General features: G+C 45.7%; 1 protein-coding gene across 5 annotated transcripts in view; it reads right to left on the bottom strand.

Moving 5' to 3' along the window:
* Positions 1 to 18,380, bottom strand: part of SPAG17 (sperm associated antigen 17) — a 282,801-nt gene that overhangs the window by 253,934 nt on the left and 10,487 nt on the right. For 4 of the 5 annotated variants that reach the window (XM_045000967.1, XM_045000963.1, XM_045000962.1 and 1 more), the window contains exons 2-3: positions 4,857 to 4,997; positions 4,464 to 4,523 (exon numbers count right to left, since the gene is read on the bottom strand). In XM_045000967.1, coding sequence (XP_044856902.1) covers positions 4,464 to 4,523; positions 4,857 to 4,997 — 201 coding nt within the window. Of the gene's footprint in view, positions 1 to 2,479; positions 2,564 to 4,463; positions 4,524 to 4,856; positions 4,998 to 18,380 lie in introns of those variants that run through there. The other variant, XM_045000968.1, reaches the window with a different exon arrangement.

The following is an 18,380-nucleotide window of genomic DNA, read 5'->3' as shown; positions in this document are numbered from 1 at the left end:
ACAACATACAAACATTTTATATACTGTTTGGTGGGAAACATTACAGGACAGATTAATCTGACTTGTTATGTCTGTTGTAATTTTAAACCCATATAAAAGGAAAAAGTCATTATTTCTCTATCTGTCATGTTTAGGAGGGACATGTTCTAATTCACATTTAGTTTATTGCTGGAATGAGCAAAGGACTAGAAGTCAGGCCTCCTGCTTTCTAATACCAGTTCTACTATTGATTCATTTTGTGACCCTGGACTTGTCATTTAGGACTAGATCCACAAAGGTGTATAAGTACCTTACTGCCTCTTTAAGTGCCTAAATCCTCCATTTCAACACCACTGATATTCACAAAACTACCACTCAGCAGCTGCCTAACCCTTTAGACCGCTAAATTTCTGATAGTGGGCATATGCAAAGCCAGCTAAGCCCTGACCTTGCACTACACTGACAATGTTCTCACAGCCCTCGCTATAGTCAAATCTCCAGAGGCCCTGAAGCAGAATTCTGAAACTAGGTGTTCCCTTGCCTATCTCACTGGCAGGGCCCATTCCTGTAGACATTCTCAGAGAACACCTAGAGCAACAGTTCTCAAGCTTCATTGCACTGTGACCCCCTTCTGACAACAAAAATTACTACACAACACCAGGAGGGGGGACTGAAGCCTGAGTCCACTTGATCCCCACCATTCTGGGTGAGGGGCCAAAGCCCTGACGCCGCAGATTAGTGGGGGGGGGGGGCAAAGCCTAAGGGCTTCAACCCTGAGCGGAAGGTCTGTAACCTGAGCCCCGACACCCAGGGCTGAAGCCCTCAGGATTTGGCTTCAGCCTCAATCCCCAGCAAGTCCATTGTCAGCCCTGGAGACCCCATTAAAATGGGATCGTGACCCACTTTGGGGTCCTGACCCAGAGTTTGAGAACCACTGACATAGAGGATCGGGCTGCTGCCTCATACACCAGGTAGCTGAGTGTGTCCAAAACACTTAACAGCCCAGTGGTTAGGGCACTATGCTCCAGACCAGGGACTTGAACCCAAGTCTCTCACATCACATCCCAGGTGAGTGCCTTAACTACCAGGCTTTTGGGCAGAGCTCTTTCTTTACTCTCTGTCTGCTAGGGCATGGATTACCAAAATGGCTGACCTGGCTTAGGCACCTCACTCCAGGAGAGGGTTCACAGCTGACAGTTCCAAGCAGAGATAGACATCTCCCTCTGGCCTGTAAGTCAAGTGCCTACAGCCCAAAAAAACAGGAAGTAGGCATCCAAATACCTTTGTAGATCTGGGCCTACATCCCACCCCTTTCCTATGCATTTCACTGCTGGCTGAATTAGGTGGCTCCTCGCTCAGCTTGCTGGCTTCTGAAAATCTCTTTCTTAAGCACCTAACTCTCCCCATGCATTGTATGGGGAACTTAGGTACCTAACTCAAGATTCCACTAGGTTGCTGGGAGCCTAGGAATTAGGTGTAGCAACTACGCACCTTTGTAGATTTAACCCTTGCGCTCTTTGTGCTGTAGCCCATAGGGCTAGCTTGTCTTTATTATATTAACTGCCTTGCCTTTATTATTCTGCCTTTATTATATTCAGGGAACCTACAGGCTTATATCCTGTAAGGCATTGACTTCAGCTGTTAGCATGAGGCTTAAGGCCTATGGACTTTGGTATAGATAAATGGTCCAACGGTAACCCCTATGTTTTGGGGAACTGGAAGTAGAGTGTAAGGTGGAATTTTACCCATAATGACATCAGCCAACCACAGAAACATAAGCTATCACCAGCTTTTGGAAAGTTTTGGAGAGAACATCCAGCAACTAAAGTGCCATGGCAACAAATTGAGGTATATGATAATGAGTTGAAATCATGAATATACTAACATATAAAAGAAGGACACCTCAACATTAGTAAGGGGAGGAAATACAAATAAGGAAGAAGGGAAATACCCCTACTGAATATGCATTAGACATGGTAGCATAAGCGTAACATGTTATAAAAGTGGCATCCCAGCCTGTGGGCAGGAGGATTGAGAGATGTAGCCCTTGGGAGGTGCCAGAATGATGGCCACTGGTAAAGAGGAGGAAGGTGATGGTGATGAGGAAGATAATAACTAATATATCAGGTTGTTCTGCAACCTACCTTACTGAGTTAGAGTGTTTGTGAGTGTGCTAAATGTATTAATAAATTATTTGTAAATACAGACATATTCCTATAGTGTTAATGTTGCAACTGTGCACATCGGGGTTCCCAACTATATAATAATTTTAATAATACTGGGCCTGATCTTGGGACAAGAACCTGTCAACCCTCAAAGTGATAACTGGGAATTTTTATCCATAATCTATAGATCAGGCTATAGTGCCTCTGTCTTCCAATCTGTGAAATGAGGACAATACTTACATAATACAAGCACAAGAAGATATTTAAAGAAACTGAGAGGCAGAAAATTTAAAACTGATCCATGGAAACATTTTTTAAACACAACACATAATTACCTTCTGGAACTCATTGCCACAAGATATCATTGAGACCACAAGCTTAATCTTCCTGAGTTAAAGCAGGCACTGTAGACTGCTGCACTGAAGTGGAAGAAGGGAAATTCCATTCTATTGAAGCAGCTTGTATCAAGGCCAGCACTATCGGTAGCAATTATAGTGACTGCATCAATACCTGTGCAGTTTTCCTCAATAAGGCACTAAACTCCAGCACAGGTTCCATTATATTGTAGCTGTTCAAAAATCATTAAAGTTTTAGGAGTTCACACCTGCAATCTCACTGGAAGCTGAGACAAAAGTGTAGAAATCTTAGCATGATAAATAATGTACTTCCTTCTGTACTCATTCTGTACTTGTTTATCATTACTGTCAATGAGAATTTTGAATGCAGAATCTGCAGTAGAATCCTCAGTGAATATTGTAGAGCAAAGTTCTGCCCATAGCGGGCAGAATTTATGCTTGTGGCAGCTTGAACAATCTTTTAATTTGCTACTGCCAGACCGGAAACAGGATCCAGGAAAAAGGTCAGAACAGGCATTTTATATTCTCCATTTAAAAAAAACAGAGCAATAAAGTAAGTAGCTAATGAGACACAGCATTGACAGCTGAAATTCATAAGTATCCAGTCCACAAGTAAACTGCTCCTAGTAATTAAATACAGGTATAATGAAAAGGTTCTGCTTAGGGCCAAACTTTAAAATCCTCCTATCAGAAGGGCTAAAAGGGTTTTACATCCTAGACAGTATAGAATAAGATTGCCTGGGAGGCTAGTCCAGAATGGAGAGGGTTAATTCCATAAAATTCACAGTCATGTCAATTGTAAATAATTCCAATGGGACTTGTTCAGATAGTACTGTAGCATTACTGAAAAACACGCTACAACTAAAACGAGCTGTTATAAAATCCACCAAAAACTAAGACATATAAAAAGTTTATTAGTCATCACTGAGTTAAAATGTAAACAAGTTCTTTTTAGAGGAATCCAAAAATCTTTATGTCCAAGGTCTGCAGGGCCATAAAACTGGCTGAGAAAATTTTAAAATCTTTTAATTAATCACAGAATTTTATAGGCTCTCACAAACTGTAAAGTAAACATTTACAAGGTAGAGTAAAAGGAAGTCGTCTTTGTACTAAGCAAGCTTACTAACTGTTCAGATCTACCCCACTGGGTCAACCAACTTAGAACTTTACACCAAGTAGCTGTTACACAAACACTAAGCTCTAGAGCATCAACGCTGCATTCTAGAGTTCTATTTGCTCATTGATGCAGGAGGGTTTAGGCATGTCAACTGCTGTGAACACAGAATCATAGAATCATAGGACTGGAAGGGACTCGAGAGGTCATCTAGTCCAGTCCTCTGCACTCATGGCAGGACAAAGTATTATCATTCTAGACCATTCCTGACAAGTGTTTGTCCAACCTGCTCTTAAAAATCTCCAATGATGGAGATTCCACAACCTCCCTAGGCAATTTATTCCAGTGCTTAACCATCATGACCGTTAGGAAGTTTTTCCTAATGTCTAACCTAAGCCTCCCTTGCTGCAATTTAAACCCATTGTTTCTTGTCCTATCCTCAGAGATTAAGAAGAACAATTCTTCTCCCTCCTCCTTGTAACAACCTTTTATGTACTTGAAAACATTTGGGAGAACAGATCCCAGCTCTATCTCTCTATAATTCATGGAAACACCATTAAAATATACCCAGAGAATATATTACAAGCATCATAAAGAAATCCATGTCCCAGAAGGTACCTTGCTCCTCATTTGCTTTCTCTACAAATAGTTCATATGGACTGATTAAGATGCAACAAAAAGGAAGCAGTTTTGGCATCTTGGCAACAGAAATGTTTTTAAAAGCTGTATCCAGTGGACAAGAGTAATTTTTTACTCAGATATTCAAAACATAACTAATTAGAGGTATTTAGCTCAATTATTTAAAAAAGCAATAAAAACTTTGCCTCTGTAATAAGTGCTTTAACCTACCTCACAATACATAGGCACCTCTTTAACCTTTTTTCCCTTTTGACTTCCAGCTTCCATGATCTGTAAGAAAAGCAAAGTGCAGTACTGTGTTTATTATCTTCATCAGTTTTTTCTTGATTACCCTCAGACTCCCTGACAGTAAGATATATTAGACTGTGGCATAATCTTCTAAGGGATGTGGTGAAAGCTCTGTCACTTTGGACATTTAAAACTAGTCTGGACAAAACCCTGGACTACAGTACATTGACACAGGATGGACTAGCTTACCTAATAGGGTTGTTTTCTTATTTAAACTAATCTATTAATTTTAAATTAACACAGCAGCACTTGTGGCTAAAGAGAAAAAGGCTACCAAGTCTTCAAGAGGTTTTAATAATAAACCATTTTAAATACCTGTCCCAAAATTCCTTCCCACGATACCTCGCTGAAGAGCTTCCGCTGTGGCACCTGCACAGCAAGAGACAAGGCTTGTGTGTGGACTTCATCCTCAATTTTGTTCCCAACAACAAAAGCAATGCTAGGCTTCCAATTATCCTGTTGATTTTCCAAAATAAAAAATAAATGCATTTAAAAAGTCTTATTTTTGAGTTTTAAGAAACAAGTTATACAGATTACTTCTTTACCAAAGGCAGCTGGTGAAGTCCATAATGTGTACTGAGTATTTCCATGTATGCCACGCTTTAGAACACACAATATAACATTTTAATAAGCATAAACACATGTTGTCCTACTTCTTTTCTCCCATCAGGTGGCAGCATTGTGCTATATAAAACAAAACACTTTCATAACACAATGTAACAATTTCTTTATTGGTGAATGCTCCATTAGCACAATTGGAGGAATATTTTAGGATGACACTTGCAGACATGCCAGCCTTTAGAATTGAAAAAGAAGCTGAATTTTGTTTGTTGTTGAAAAAAATAAATGAAAAAGAGTTCAAAGTTCCTAGCCTGAAGAATTACGAAATACCAAATGTAACTTCCTGAAATTTAGAGCATTCAGATATTTCAAAACAAAACTTTTATGAACAAAAAGGAATATTACTATTATTTACCTAAAATTCTGTATTAAAATATACATTACAAGGGCAAGTTATGTTCTGTTAAAATACCAACAAATGAGCACAAAAACTACCAAGTTGCAAACGTGCTGATATATTTCCTAGCAGAATGCATGCAGAATGATATGAAAAAAAGAATCCAAACTCAATACTGCAGAAATACAAAACGAACACAAATTATAGTATATGGTCATTCTTTGGTGATATCTCCATAATGAGAGTATCAAACTACGCTGGAGAACTTGTAAGGGAGACAGTTACTCTTCCTCTCTTCTGAGCGTCTTTTCCTTGAACTCCTTCCTTCTGGGAACCCTGCCTCTTGCCAGGGCCCTTCCATGGTCCGGGCCCATCTTCCCCAGCACCTCTATGTCCATCTCCAGGGCTCCCAGCATAAGAACCAGAAGCAGTGGAATTAGAAGCATTTCGGCTGGGGTTCACACTGTGTGGAATTTTGAAAATCTCACCCTTTTTAATCATATGTCCACATGCTCCAATTGCAAAACTTACAATAAAGATGCATAAGGCCTTGTCTACACTACAGTGGGAGATCAATCTAAGTTAGGCACCTTCAGCTACGTGAATAACATAGCTGAAGTCGATGTACTGAGATTTACTTACCATGGGGTCCACACAATGCGATGCTGACTGGAGACGCTCTCCCGTCAACTCCCCTTGCGCTTCTCATTCAGGTGGAGTACACTGGAGTACACTAGAGTACACTTCACTAGACCCACTAAATCAACCACCAATGCATCGATCAGCACGCGTCAACCCCCCGTAAGTGTAAACAAGTAAGGTGTTTCAGTGGTCAACATAGTAACAGGAGGCTGATTGGTAGCCAATGCCAGAGAGACATCATTTGTAGGCATCATGAGAACAGCAGATTTTAAGGAGGAATTTTAAAAAGAATAAAGTGGTGGCTTTATGAAATTTTATGGAGAATTCTTCCAATTCACAAGGGATGGTATGCAGGAATGTATGAATGTGTTTGTGGGAAAAAAATGATGTAATCAAGCCCAGCATTCTTGGCAGAGCAAAAGCAGGAGTCAACTTTGCATAAAGAAATTACATTTGATAGGTAGGGTGAGTGGAGGGCTTTCTCTTTGACCTTCCAATCTTATTTACCCTTCACCTCTCCATTTGTTCCTACCAACTTCTTAAACTGTTTTAGGAGGAAAATAATTAAACATGTACATCTTGGCTAATTGATGACTGGGAATGAGAAAAAAAGATATGTAACTGTCTACAAATATTTCACAGTGTAAGCATTTAGGATGAGAGAGGGAAATGGTTCGTTGTAGTCCAAGATGGCATGACTACAAGTAATGGGATGAAAGAACGAAAAAGAAAACTAAAACTGTGTCTACACTTGCAGTGGTGTGGAGGGTACCTGTAGCTACACACAGCAGTGAAAGGCTCTGGCAGGGGGGAGGCAGCAGGGAAAGCTCTGGCAGCCCTTTCCTTTTCCCTGCTGTCTCTTCCCTCCCAGAGCCCTTCCCAGCTGTCAGAGCCTTTCATTATAGTGAGGAACGGCTCTGGCAGCAGGATATTACACTGCTGCAAATAGCAGTGTAGACATGAGAGGCACTGCTTGGGTGTGTAGAGAGCCATGTAGGGTATATACCAGGGGAGCCAAACTGTGGCTCTTTTACAGTTAGGGTGAAGGTTGTGGAGCCCCCCTATACCTGCCTATTCTCAGCCTACCAGATTGAGAGTGGGGAGTTCAGGGCTTCTGCCCTGCGGTGGTGGGACCAGGCAGAGCTGGTGCAAGGATGTTTCGCGCCCTAGGCGAAACTTCCACCTTGCGCCCTCCCCCGTCCCTGAGCCCCTGCCCTGAGGTGCCCCCCCCCATGGCAGCTCCCCCCCTCCGCCCTGAGGCACCTCCCTTGCAGCAGCTTAGGCGCCGCAAGCCTGGGAGGCGGGAGAAGTAAAGCAGCCACGGCATGCTTGGGGAGGAGGCGGGGCAGGGGTGAGCTGGGGTGGGGAGTTCCCCTGCATGCCACCCCCTCACACACACACTTGCTGCAGGCGGCCCTCCCCGCGCTCCCCTGCCCCAGCTCCCTCTGCCTAAATGCCGGCGGCGACCGGGGCGGCCAAAGATCCGGACGCCACGGTCGCTGCCGAAGAAAATGCTGCCCCCCAAATTCTAGCGCCCTAGGCGACCGCCGAGGTCGCCTAAATGGTTGCACTGGCCCTGGGACTAGGGGCTTCTGCCAGAGATGACTGTACCTGCTGAGAGCGGGGGGCACAATTTAAAGGTTCACCCCACCCCCAGTAGCCTATGTCACACCCAGGGCGCCATTTCAGATTTTGGTGGGGGTAGGGGCAACTTTAACCATGATTCCAGAGGCTACTTGGGAAATTGAAAACTCTTGGTTTTTTGCAGATAACAACTTAGATACAGTGCTCCTGTTAGATAATAATTTCTAATTCCTATATAAAGAAAGAAAATTAAATAAGGGTTAGACCCTAGCTCTAATACTAACATGTTCTGACATTTTGTGTAAAATGGGACACTGGTTAGGTTTAAACATTTAATGTATATTCTTACTTTGTTACTAATTCTTGAATACAATGATTGAAACAATTGTAGAAAAATGTTGATTACTCTCTATTACTTTTTTACTGTTCATCAAGCTTGGAATTGATCATTTAACTTTTGGAAACATCCTACTAGGGCAAGGCCCTGAGAGTTATACTGCATCTGCCTGGGGCTCTAGGGATGTTACCCCACTACAAATAGACTAGAAACTGACTTTAAACAGGAGTGAAACAGACAATTTCAAGTCACTTTCACAGTATTGCCAACCCCAAATGTTCAAAAATCATGAATCAGGCTCACCAAAAATCATGAGATTCACTTTAAGATTATGTAAAAATAATATATTTGGTGTTCTTTTTATTTACCATTCTGCTTTTTGAGCCTTTAGGGTGCGCTGGGATCACATTTTGAAGCTTTCTCCAGAGGCACAAGGGCTAGAAACTTCAATTTTTCTTTAAGAATGAAGGCTGAAATCATCACATATCACTTGACTCCAGGAGCTGGGGCTTTACGAAAACAATAATTATCATGACTCTCATAACAAAATCATGAGAGTTGGCAACATGGCTTCTGTTTAAAGGCTAGCTATTTCCCAGAAGGGTCTTAAACACAAGACTACGGTGACTGAGTTGCAGTCTCCATAGGAGAATATTTTAAAGTAAACACTAAGAAAATTCCACATTTTAAAGTTGAGAAAAAAATTGAGACTTCTGAGGTATATCAGGGCCACTCAGGCAGGAAAGGAAAATAAACAGGCATAGGAGCTCTGGGCAGCTCTTCCTCTTGAAAAAAAGTTGGAGGGTCAAATCTTCTAGTCCTTAATCAAGTAAAGCTATTGGCATCAGTGCCTCCACTCATAGATATTAACATCACAGTGAAGATGTGATAACGTGTGGTCAATAACAATACACTTCATACTTAAATATCTGAGCAATCTTATCCAGAGTTACATATCTTATATGCATTGGCTCAGGAACTACATATTTGGGTTCATCTAAAGACTTCCTGATCCTTAATTTAATTACCAGCCCTTTCTTATCTTAATTACCCTGCCTCCATTTGTAAACAAGACACCAACTCCCTGCCCCAGGAGCACAAACTGAGGTGTACACACTGCCAAGCCATTTAGTGCGCAGAAACTATGCAGTTGTAGTGCTCTAAAAAAAACCACCCCGATGAGAGGTGTAGAGCTTTCTGCGCTGGGGCTACAGCGCTGCAGTGCCAGTGTAGACACCATGATGATTACAGCGCTGCGATTGGCCTCCAGGAGTGTCCCACAATGCCTGTTATCACCTCTCTGGTCATCGGTTTGAACTCTACTGCCCTGCCCTCAGGTGACCAACCGTCATCCCCACCCCATACATTCCTTTGCAAATTTGAAAGTCCCCTTCCTGTTTGCTCGGTGATGCGTGCAGTGGTCTCAGCGCATCTTTCCAGGTGGCCATGCCTGCTCCACGCACCAGGCAATCCCCTGCTTGGAGCAATGCCGAGCTGCTGGACCTCATAGGCATTTAGGGAGAGGAAGCTGTGCAGTACCAGCTACGCTCCAGCCGTAGGAATTATGATACCTATGGACAGATTTCACGATGCATGATAGAAAGGGGCCATGACCGGGACACATTGCAGCGTAGGGTAAAAGTGAAGGAGCTGCGGAACGCCTACCACAAGGTGCGGGAGGCAAACTGCCACTCCGGTGCTGTGCCCACGAGCTACCTGTTCTACAAAGAGCTGGATGCGATACTCGGTGGCGACCCCACTTCCACTGCAAAGGCCCCTGTGGATACTTTGTTGGCTCACGTGCCAGTGGAGAGTAGACCGAGCCAGGAGGAGGAAATTTTAGATGAAGAGGGGGAGGGGAACGCAGAGGCAGAGGATGGCTCGGAGGCCAGAGATGCATGCAGTCAGGAGCTCTACCCCAGAGGAGCCTAGCCAGTCATGGCAGTCGGATCTTGGCAAAGCGCAAACAGGAGAGGAGGCTCCCGGTAAGTGGATCTGATTTTGGGAATTGCTGAAGCAATTTGTTGGGGGCAGGAGGGATGCAGAAAGCAGGCTTGTCTATTCTGAGTAGTGGAACAGGCTGTTGATAGACTCCCTCACTTCACGGGAATCTCCCTCAGAGATCTCCAGGAAACTGTCATGGAGATACTGGGCAATCCGGTGCCACAGGTTCCTCAGCAGAGCTGCTTTGTTTTTTGCCCCATTAATCATAATTTTCCCGCTCCACTGTGCCATCACGGGGGGTGGGAGGGGACGATGACATGGCGGCACACAGGCGAGCCACATAGTGGCCAGGGCAGAAGCCGCAGGCTTGGAGAAAACCCTCCCTTGACTCCCTGCTCACCCTCAGCAGCGAGATATCTTCCATAATGATCACATCCTGTGGGAAGTGTGGGGACAGGAATGATTATCAAGCCCCCCCTACAATGCTGGCTGTCCCCAAGAGCCATGTGCCCAATGTACAGCAGGGTCCGGGAACAGTGATTCATCCTGACTCTGCAGCTACTCATCATTTTGAGGGTCTTGTGGCTCATGTGTGCTTGCCCGTGGTCAGCCAGTTAGTGACAGGTGTGTTTTAAAGTTAGTTTTAAAGCCAGTTAGAGTATTGGCTGTGTTTTAAAGCAGGAATCAGTGTTGTCTGTGTTGCAAACAATACTGCTTCTGTAAAATGTTGCATTTAAACTTCACAGAGATGATCTTGGGAGGCCAGCCTCCCTTATCAGCGGCAGAACGGCTACGCAGAATTAGAAAGTGGCCACGAAGAATTAAGGAGGACTTTCTCTGTGAGGTTAGGATGCACTCCGCTGCTGATATACAAGAATTGAAGGAGTGGTGGGACAGCAAGAAGAGGGACCGAAAGGAGAATGCGTCACACCAGAAAGAAGCCACGGAGCAGCTCTTAAATGTTATGAAGCGCCAAGTGGACACGCTCCAGGCGATACTAGCTCTTCAAACTGAGCAGCTCCGTGCCCGCCTTCCCCTGCAGCCGCTGTCACAAAACTCTTTCCCATGTGCCCCCCGCACACACACACCACCAACACACAGTTATCAACCTCCTGGCTCCACTCTCCACCCGCAGCATTCCACTCCTCCCTCCTCACAGTCCAGCAGTGTGGACTCCCACTACTCACTGCACTCAACACCAATCCCTCTGCAGTTTGGCCCTGCTGAAGTACAATACCCGCTACACTGTACTCCAAAGGATAAGATTGGGTATGATCCCTGGACATACCCAAATCTGTAGCAGTCCCGGGACCACTCCTCCTCGGGACACCTTCCCTTCCCCCACCCCGCTCCCTCCTGATGTATTTTTGCCATTTGACTCTCTCCTCCGATTGTTGTCTTTTAATAAAATAATTGTGTTGGTTTGAAAGCAATCTTTATTCTATTAAATGAAAGCAAAAAAAGAGCACTGCAAAGCAACATGCAATTATTTTAAACCCCCTTATTGCATCATGTGCACCAGTCACCTTCTAGCATTACAAGCACTGCAACCCCAAGCATAGCTGCAAATATTAGTGGCTTTCAGATTCAAACTGCTGCCTCAAGGCATCCCTCATCCTTATGGCCCCGCCTGGGCCGCTCTAATAGCCCTGGTCTCTGGCTGTTCAAACTCAGCCTCCAGGTGCTGAGCCTCCGCGGTCCAGCCCTGAGTGAAGCTTTCACCTTTCCCTTCACAAATATTATGGAGCGTACAGTACACAGCTATAAGCATAAGCATAGGAATATTGTCATTGGCCATGTCCAGCTTCCCAAACAGGCATTCCCAGTGGGCTTTTAAATGGCCAAATGCACACTCAACAGTCATTCTGCACTTGCTCAGCCTGTTGTTGAACCACTCTTTGCTGCTGTCAAGTCTCCCTGTGTATGGCTTCATAAGCCATTGCATTCAGGGGTAGGCCGGGTCTCCCAGGATCACAATGGGCATTTTGACTTCCCCTACGGTGATCTTCTGGTCCGGGAAGAAAGTCCCTGCTTGCAGTTTCTTGAACAAGCCAGCGTTCCGAAAGATGTGCACGTCATGCACCTTTCCGGACCTGTCCGTGAAATGCCCACGGTGATCCACAAGCGCCTAGAGAACCATTGAGAAATACCCCTTGCGATTAATGTACTCAGTGGCTAGGTGGTCTGATGCCAGAATTGGAATGTGCGTGCCATCTATTTCTCCTCCGCAGTTAGGGAAGCCCATTTGTGTCATGCACGTTGCCCAGAGTCATGGTCTTTCGGAGCAGGATGCGATTAATAGCCCTGCACACTTCCATCAACACGACTCCAGCAGTCGACGTTCCCACTCTGAACTGGATAGTGACCGATTGGTAGCAGTCTAGAATAGCCAGGTTCCACAGTGCAATCGTCACACGCTTCTCCAGTGAGAGGGCAGCTCTCATTCGCGTGTCTGCACTGCAGGGCTGGGGCAAGCTCATCACACAGTCCCATGAATGTGGCCTTCCTCATCTGAAAGTTCTGCAGCTACTGCTCATCATCCCAGACATGCATCACGATGTGATCCCACAACTCAGTGCTTGTTTCCCAAGCCCAAAAGCGGCGTTCCACTGTGGTCAGCACCTCCGTGAATGCCACAAGCAATCTCGTGTCATAGCTACTACACGTGGTGAGATCAATGTCGCACTCCTCTTGCCTTTGTAGTTTAAGGAATAACTACACGGACACTCGTGATGTGTTGGTCAGAGCAAGCAGCATACTGGTCACCAGTTCAGGATCCATTCCTGCAACCTGAAAGAAGCAGGGCGCGCAGTACACAAACTGTTGAAAGATGGTGCCAAATGTGGACGGAAGCACAGGGATTACTGGGATGCGAAGCAATGCATCACGGGGCATTGGGACTGGACCCAGGATACCCCGAGACCCCCTCCGCCTTCCCACAAGTCTTAGCGGCAAAAGAGAAAGAGGTGCTCTGTGGGATAGCTGCCCAGAGTGCACCACTCCGAATAGCGCTGCAAGTGATGAAAGTGTGAACATGCCATTGCGCAGGCAGCTGTCAGTGTGAACACACAACAGCAGTTTTCTTTCTGCGCTGAGCAGCACTGTAACTGCCGGCGCTGTAACTTTGCCAGTGTAGACGTTCCCTTAGTCTGTGCAGTTATGAGATCTGTCTGGGAGCACACCTCCTGTATGAAGCTTGTAGGGAGGGCTGCCCTCCCTAACTGGTACCCTTGGTCACACACCCCCAGGCATGCCCCTCACTTTTACCCTCAGTGGCCCCTCCCTGTAGCTCCCAGCTGTTTGCTGCTGCCTCGCCACACAGCCATAGCTCCCAGCTTGCCAGCTCCAGCAGCTGCCATGCAGGGAGGGGACTCTGCGACACTATGTGACCGAGTGCGGCCAGAAAACTCTGACAAAAATCGGGAATGGGGTGGGGGAATGCCACATGTTCCCCCATGAATCGCCTCTGGCTTCTGCCCAGTGGGGAGGAGGGTCTTGGGGCTTCAGCCTAGCGGGGCATGCCTGCTGGTGCTGAAGCCCCGAGACACCTCTCCCCGCCAGATTGAAGCCCTGAGCCCCAGCAGGCATGTACCGGTTCTCAAACTTCTGAAGATTGTCGTATGGCGGCTCGGAGGGTGAATAAGTTTGGCCACTCCTGGTATATACCTTAGGGTTCAGGTATAAAGTACTCTACTTTACCCTATTCCCCTAAGTCGTGCCATACTGACTACAAAGCTTATACCCATGCCAGGTGGGCATGCGATGTCTGTACTCTACATGCTACTGCAAATGTAAATGTACTTTTAGACTGAATATCAGGTAAAATCTCTTAATTAGACTTTAGAATAATCTAATCTTCATTAATCTTTATTAGACTTTAGAATAATTTCCTTCAGGAAGTGGTGGAGTCCCCATATAAGGGCATTATACAAATCAATATTATGCTCTCACCTGGAATACTGTGTTCAGTTTTGGTCATCTTACCTCAAAAATTATATACCAATAATAGAGGGTATTACAGAAAGATGATAAGAATGATTAGAAGCCTGGAAAAACTTCCATGTGAAGAGAGTTTGAAAAGATTAGGACTGCTTACCTTAGAGAGGAGAAGATACTCCTGGAGGAATTCTGCACCAAAACATTAAAATTTCTGAGCACAATATTTTAAAATTCTGCATAATTCTGCATATTTTATTTGTCTATATAACCATGCCAGTTTCAATTATTTAGGTAATTTATTTCAAAATATCTGTCAGCAACTATGTATGTAGCAATAGAGACAACAAAAATAATTTCCCCAGGAGTAGAGAGTTAAAGAAATCACTATGACAACCCAGTTCCTGCTTCTTCACTCCCTAACCCCCAGAGCCCAGCCGGGGGCCCAGACACCCACATCCCTTCCCTCCAGAATCCAGCCACAGGGTCCTCCCAGCCCAGACACGCACACTCCCTCTCCCCTAGAGCCCAGCCATGGAGCACCCCCCAAAACCCAGATGCCCACACCCCCTACCCCCCCAGAACCCAGCCACAGGGCAGCCCCCATCCCATACATCTGCACCCCTTCTCCCAACAGAGCCCATCCATGGAGCACCCCCTCAAGCCCAGGCACCCGCAGCCCCTACCCACAGAGCCCAGCTGTGGGGCGCAACCAATGCCCAGACATCCGCACTCCCTGCCCTTCCAGAGCCCAGCTGCGGTGTGCCTTTCCAGCCAAGACACCCGCACCCACCTTCCCCCCCAGAGCCCAGGGACCCAGAGGGAGAAACAGCCTGATAGTGGGTCCTGAGGTTGTATGGAGTTTCCTGCAGACCACCTCATTCCTTCAAGACATGGTGGAACTGCAGCTGCTGGGAATCCTTCAACTCTTCCTCCCCATCCCCCTCCCCCCCCCCATGGCAATCTCTTCTATTTGCAAGCTGGGGAGCTGGGCTTTGCCTGGACCAGCAGTCCCTAGTGGCAGCCAGCAGCTCTGCAGCCCATTTCTGTGAGGGAAAAGGGAAATTATTCTCAAAACATTAATTCTGTTCAAATTCTGCACTGCATGGTGCAGAATTCCCCCAGGAGTAGGAAGAGTAGGCAGGGACACAATAAAGATATATAAAATGAAGAAATGGTATAGTGAAGGAATATCAGGAATTTCTGTACATCCTTCTCAAAATTCAAGACCAAGGGAACATTAAATGAAACTGAACAGGAACAAACTTAAAACTGATAAAAAAAATACTTTTTCACACAATTCAGTCAGCCTGTAGAACTTACTGACACTAGATATCATAAAGGCCAAGAGCTTAACAGAGTGCAAGTGCAGGTAACTCTGAACAACCCCACCAAATTTATTTAATATCTACACTAGCATATTAGTGGAACTAGCACTTTGAGGAACTCCTGAATAGACCAGCACCACCAAATCCACCAGACATCGACCCAGCCAACGAGGACCTTCCAATCAATTGTGACAAACCAACCAGAGATGAGATCAGAAAAGCCATCATCATGATGAAGAACAGGAAGGCGGCTGGACCTGACGACATTCCAGCAGAGGCCCTGAAAGTAGACCTGGATGCTTCAGTGGAAATGCTGTACCCCCTTTTTGAGAAGATATGGGAAGAAGCAGTGATTCCGGCAGACTGGAAAGAGGGATACCTCATCAAAATCCCCAAGAAAGGAGACCTTAGCAACTGTGCCAACTACAGAGGAATCACACTTCTGTCGGTGCCAGGGAAGGTCTTCAACCGAGTCCTTTTAGAGAGAATGAAGGATGTAGTTGATCCACAGCTACGAGATGAGCAGGCAGGCTTCCGGCAGAATAGATCATGCACGGACCAGATAGCAACGCTCCGCATTATAGTCGAGCAATCTATGGAGTGGAACTCCTCATTGTATATCAACTTTGTTGACTATGAGAAAGCGTTCGATAGCGTGGATCGAGAGACCCTCTGGAAGCTCCTTCGGCACTATGGCATCCCAGCAAAGGTGGTTAATTTGATCAAGAACTCATACGACGGCATACACTGTAGAGTGATCCATGGAGGGCAGCTCACAAACAGCTTCCAGGTGCGAACCGGAGTCAGACAAGGATGCTTGTTGTCTCCATTTCTCTTTCTCCTCGTTATTGATTGGATTATGAAGACATCTACTTATGAGCGCAGGAACGGAATTCAGTGGACGTTGTGGACCCAGCTTGATGACCTGGACTTTGCCGATGACCTTGCACTCCTTTCACACAGCAAACAGCAGATGCAAGAGAAGATCAACATAGTGGCAGCCACGTCATCACAGGTTGGCCTCAACATCCACAAGGACAAGACCAAGATCCTCAAGATCAACTCCATCAGCAACGACCCAGTCACACTGAATGGAAGCCCCCTGGAAGAAGTGAAGTCCTTCACCTACCTAGGCAGCATCATCGACCGGCAGGGTGGCACAGACGCAGACATCAAAGCAAGGATTGGTAAGGCAAGAGCAGCCTTCCTACAGCTCAAGAACATCTGGAGTTCCAGAGAGCTGTCTTTGGCAATAAAGATTCGACTGTACAATTCCAACGTGAAACCAGTCCTACTGTATGGAGCTGAAACCTGGAGGACAACTAAAACAACCACTAGAAAGATCCAGACCTTCATTAATAGCTGCCTTAGAAGGATTCTTCAGATCCGCTGGCCAGACACCATCAGTAACATCCACCTCTTGGAGAGGACCCGTCAACCCCCAGTAGAGGAAGAAATTAGAAGGAGAAGGTGGGGCTGGATAGGACACACACTACGCAAGCAGCCAACCAACATCACCAGACAGGCATTGTGGTGGAACCCCCAAGGCAAGCGGAAAAGAGGCCGTCCTAGAAACACCTGGCGATGCGACCTTCAGGCTGATAGCACAAAAATGGGCTATACCTGGAACCAGCTAGAGCAAATGGCCCAGGATAGAGGACTCTGGAGATCTGTTGTTGGCGGCCCATACCCTGATTAGGGTGACGGGCATGAATGAATGAATGACACTAGCATATTGCCCTACATTAGGAAGCAAATTCTAGCTTTCCAGAACTCGTCAATTATGTAATGCTATGATTTGCTATGGTGCTCATCACTATAGTATCTGAGTGCTTCACAGACATACATTAATTTATTTTCACAACACTTCTGTGAGGTGAAGGGGTATTATTACCCTCATTGTAATCCCACTGAGGCACAGAGGGATTAAGGCAAAAAGTATCCACTGATTTTGGATGCCCAATTTCAGATGCCTGTGGTCTGATTTTTCATTATATTGCATTTCACATATTCAAAGCTCAGCTCCTATTGACTTCAATTGAAGCTTTGAGTGTTCAATTCTTTGACAATTCATACCCCACAGTATCAAGTTGGGCACCCGAAAAGGAGGAACACACAGTCAGTGACCACCTGTGAAAAGTTTGGTTTAAGTGACTTTCCCAGCTTCACAGAAGTATTCTGTGGTTAAGAATCCAGTTCTCCAGGATAGCATTCAACTGCCTAATCTAAGGGACCCTCTTTCCCTCTCTTCTCTTCCTGCAATCCTCTGCCTCATTCATTACACTCCTTCCAACTTCTGCAACAAATAAGGCAGGAGTCTTACAAACCACGGCTTCATTTATTCCACAATCCTGATTCATCCCCAGGACACAGTTCATCCCTGTGCATAGAATGAGGCAGGGGTCTTATGGAAAAAAATAGTAAGGGATTATGTAATTAAAGTGTGTGTGTCATAACAGGAGACCCAGTAAATACAGTCTTCTGCCTCTGTTTCCCCCAAACCTGACCCCTTCTCCCCTGTCTATTCCAGACTCTCTCAATCCTCCTTGAACACCTCTACCTGGCTTCTCTTTCCAGTCCCAGTTTCCATCCTTTCAGGCTCCTTGTCCTAATCTCCTTGCCCAATCAAGTCCAGTTCCATCCCTCCTCCTGGCTTCTGTCTGATCTCAGTCTCTCTCTCACACTGGCTTCCAATTCTCCCTACCCCAGTTCCCTCTCAGCCTCAGTCTCCTTTCCCAGCTAGTCCCAGTTTTACCAACCATAACCTTTGTCAATTGCCAGTCCCAGTCCACCCTATCACCAGGTTCCTTGTCCCAATAAGCTCCCTCCACTGCTTCCTCTGCCCTTCAAGTCCAGTTCTTTCCCTCTTTGCATTTGGGACAGGTATCTTGGGCACTAGGCAAGGGGGTATTAAGAACACACACGAACAAAAACAGATCTTCAGAGAATGTAGCTGACAAACTCTACTAAGTCTGTAGTGAACATATGCAATCTGAGATTTTTCAAAAGTTTACAATGGGACCAAATTTGGGCATTTTTCATTGGCACAGTAGAAGGTACATCCCTGACACCAGGGCAACTCTCCTGCTACCTTTCAAATGCTTGCTTCA

This window comes from Mauremys mutica, chromosome 1 (genome assembly GCF_020497125.1).
Source record: "Mauremys mutica isolate MM-2020 ecotype Southern chromosome 1, ASM2049712v1, whole genome shotgun sequence".
Taxonomy (NCBI): Eukaryota; Metazoa; Chordata; order Testudines; family Geoemydidae; genus Mauremys; species Mauremys mutica.
Note: the sequence above shows the minus strand (reverse complement) of the source record. Positions and strands in the feature narration are given on the sequence as shown.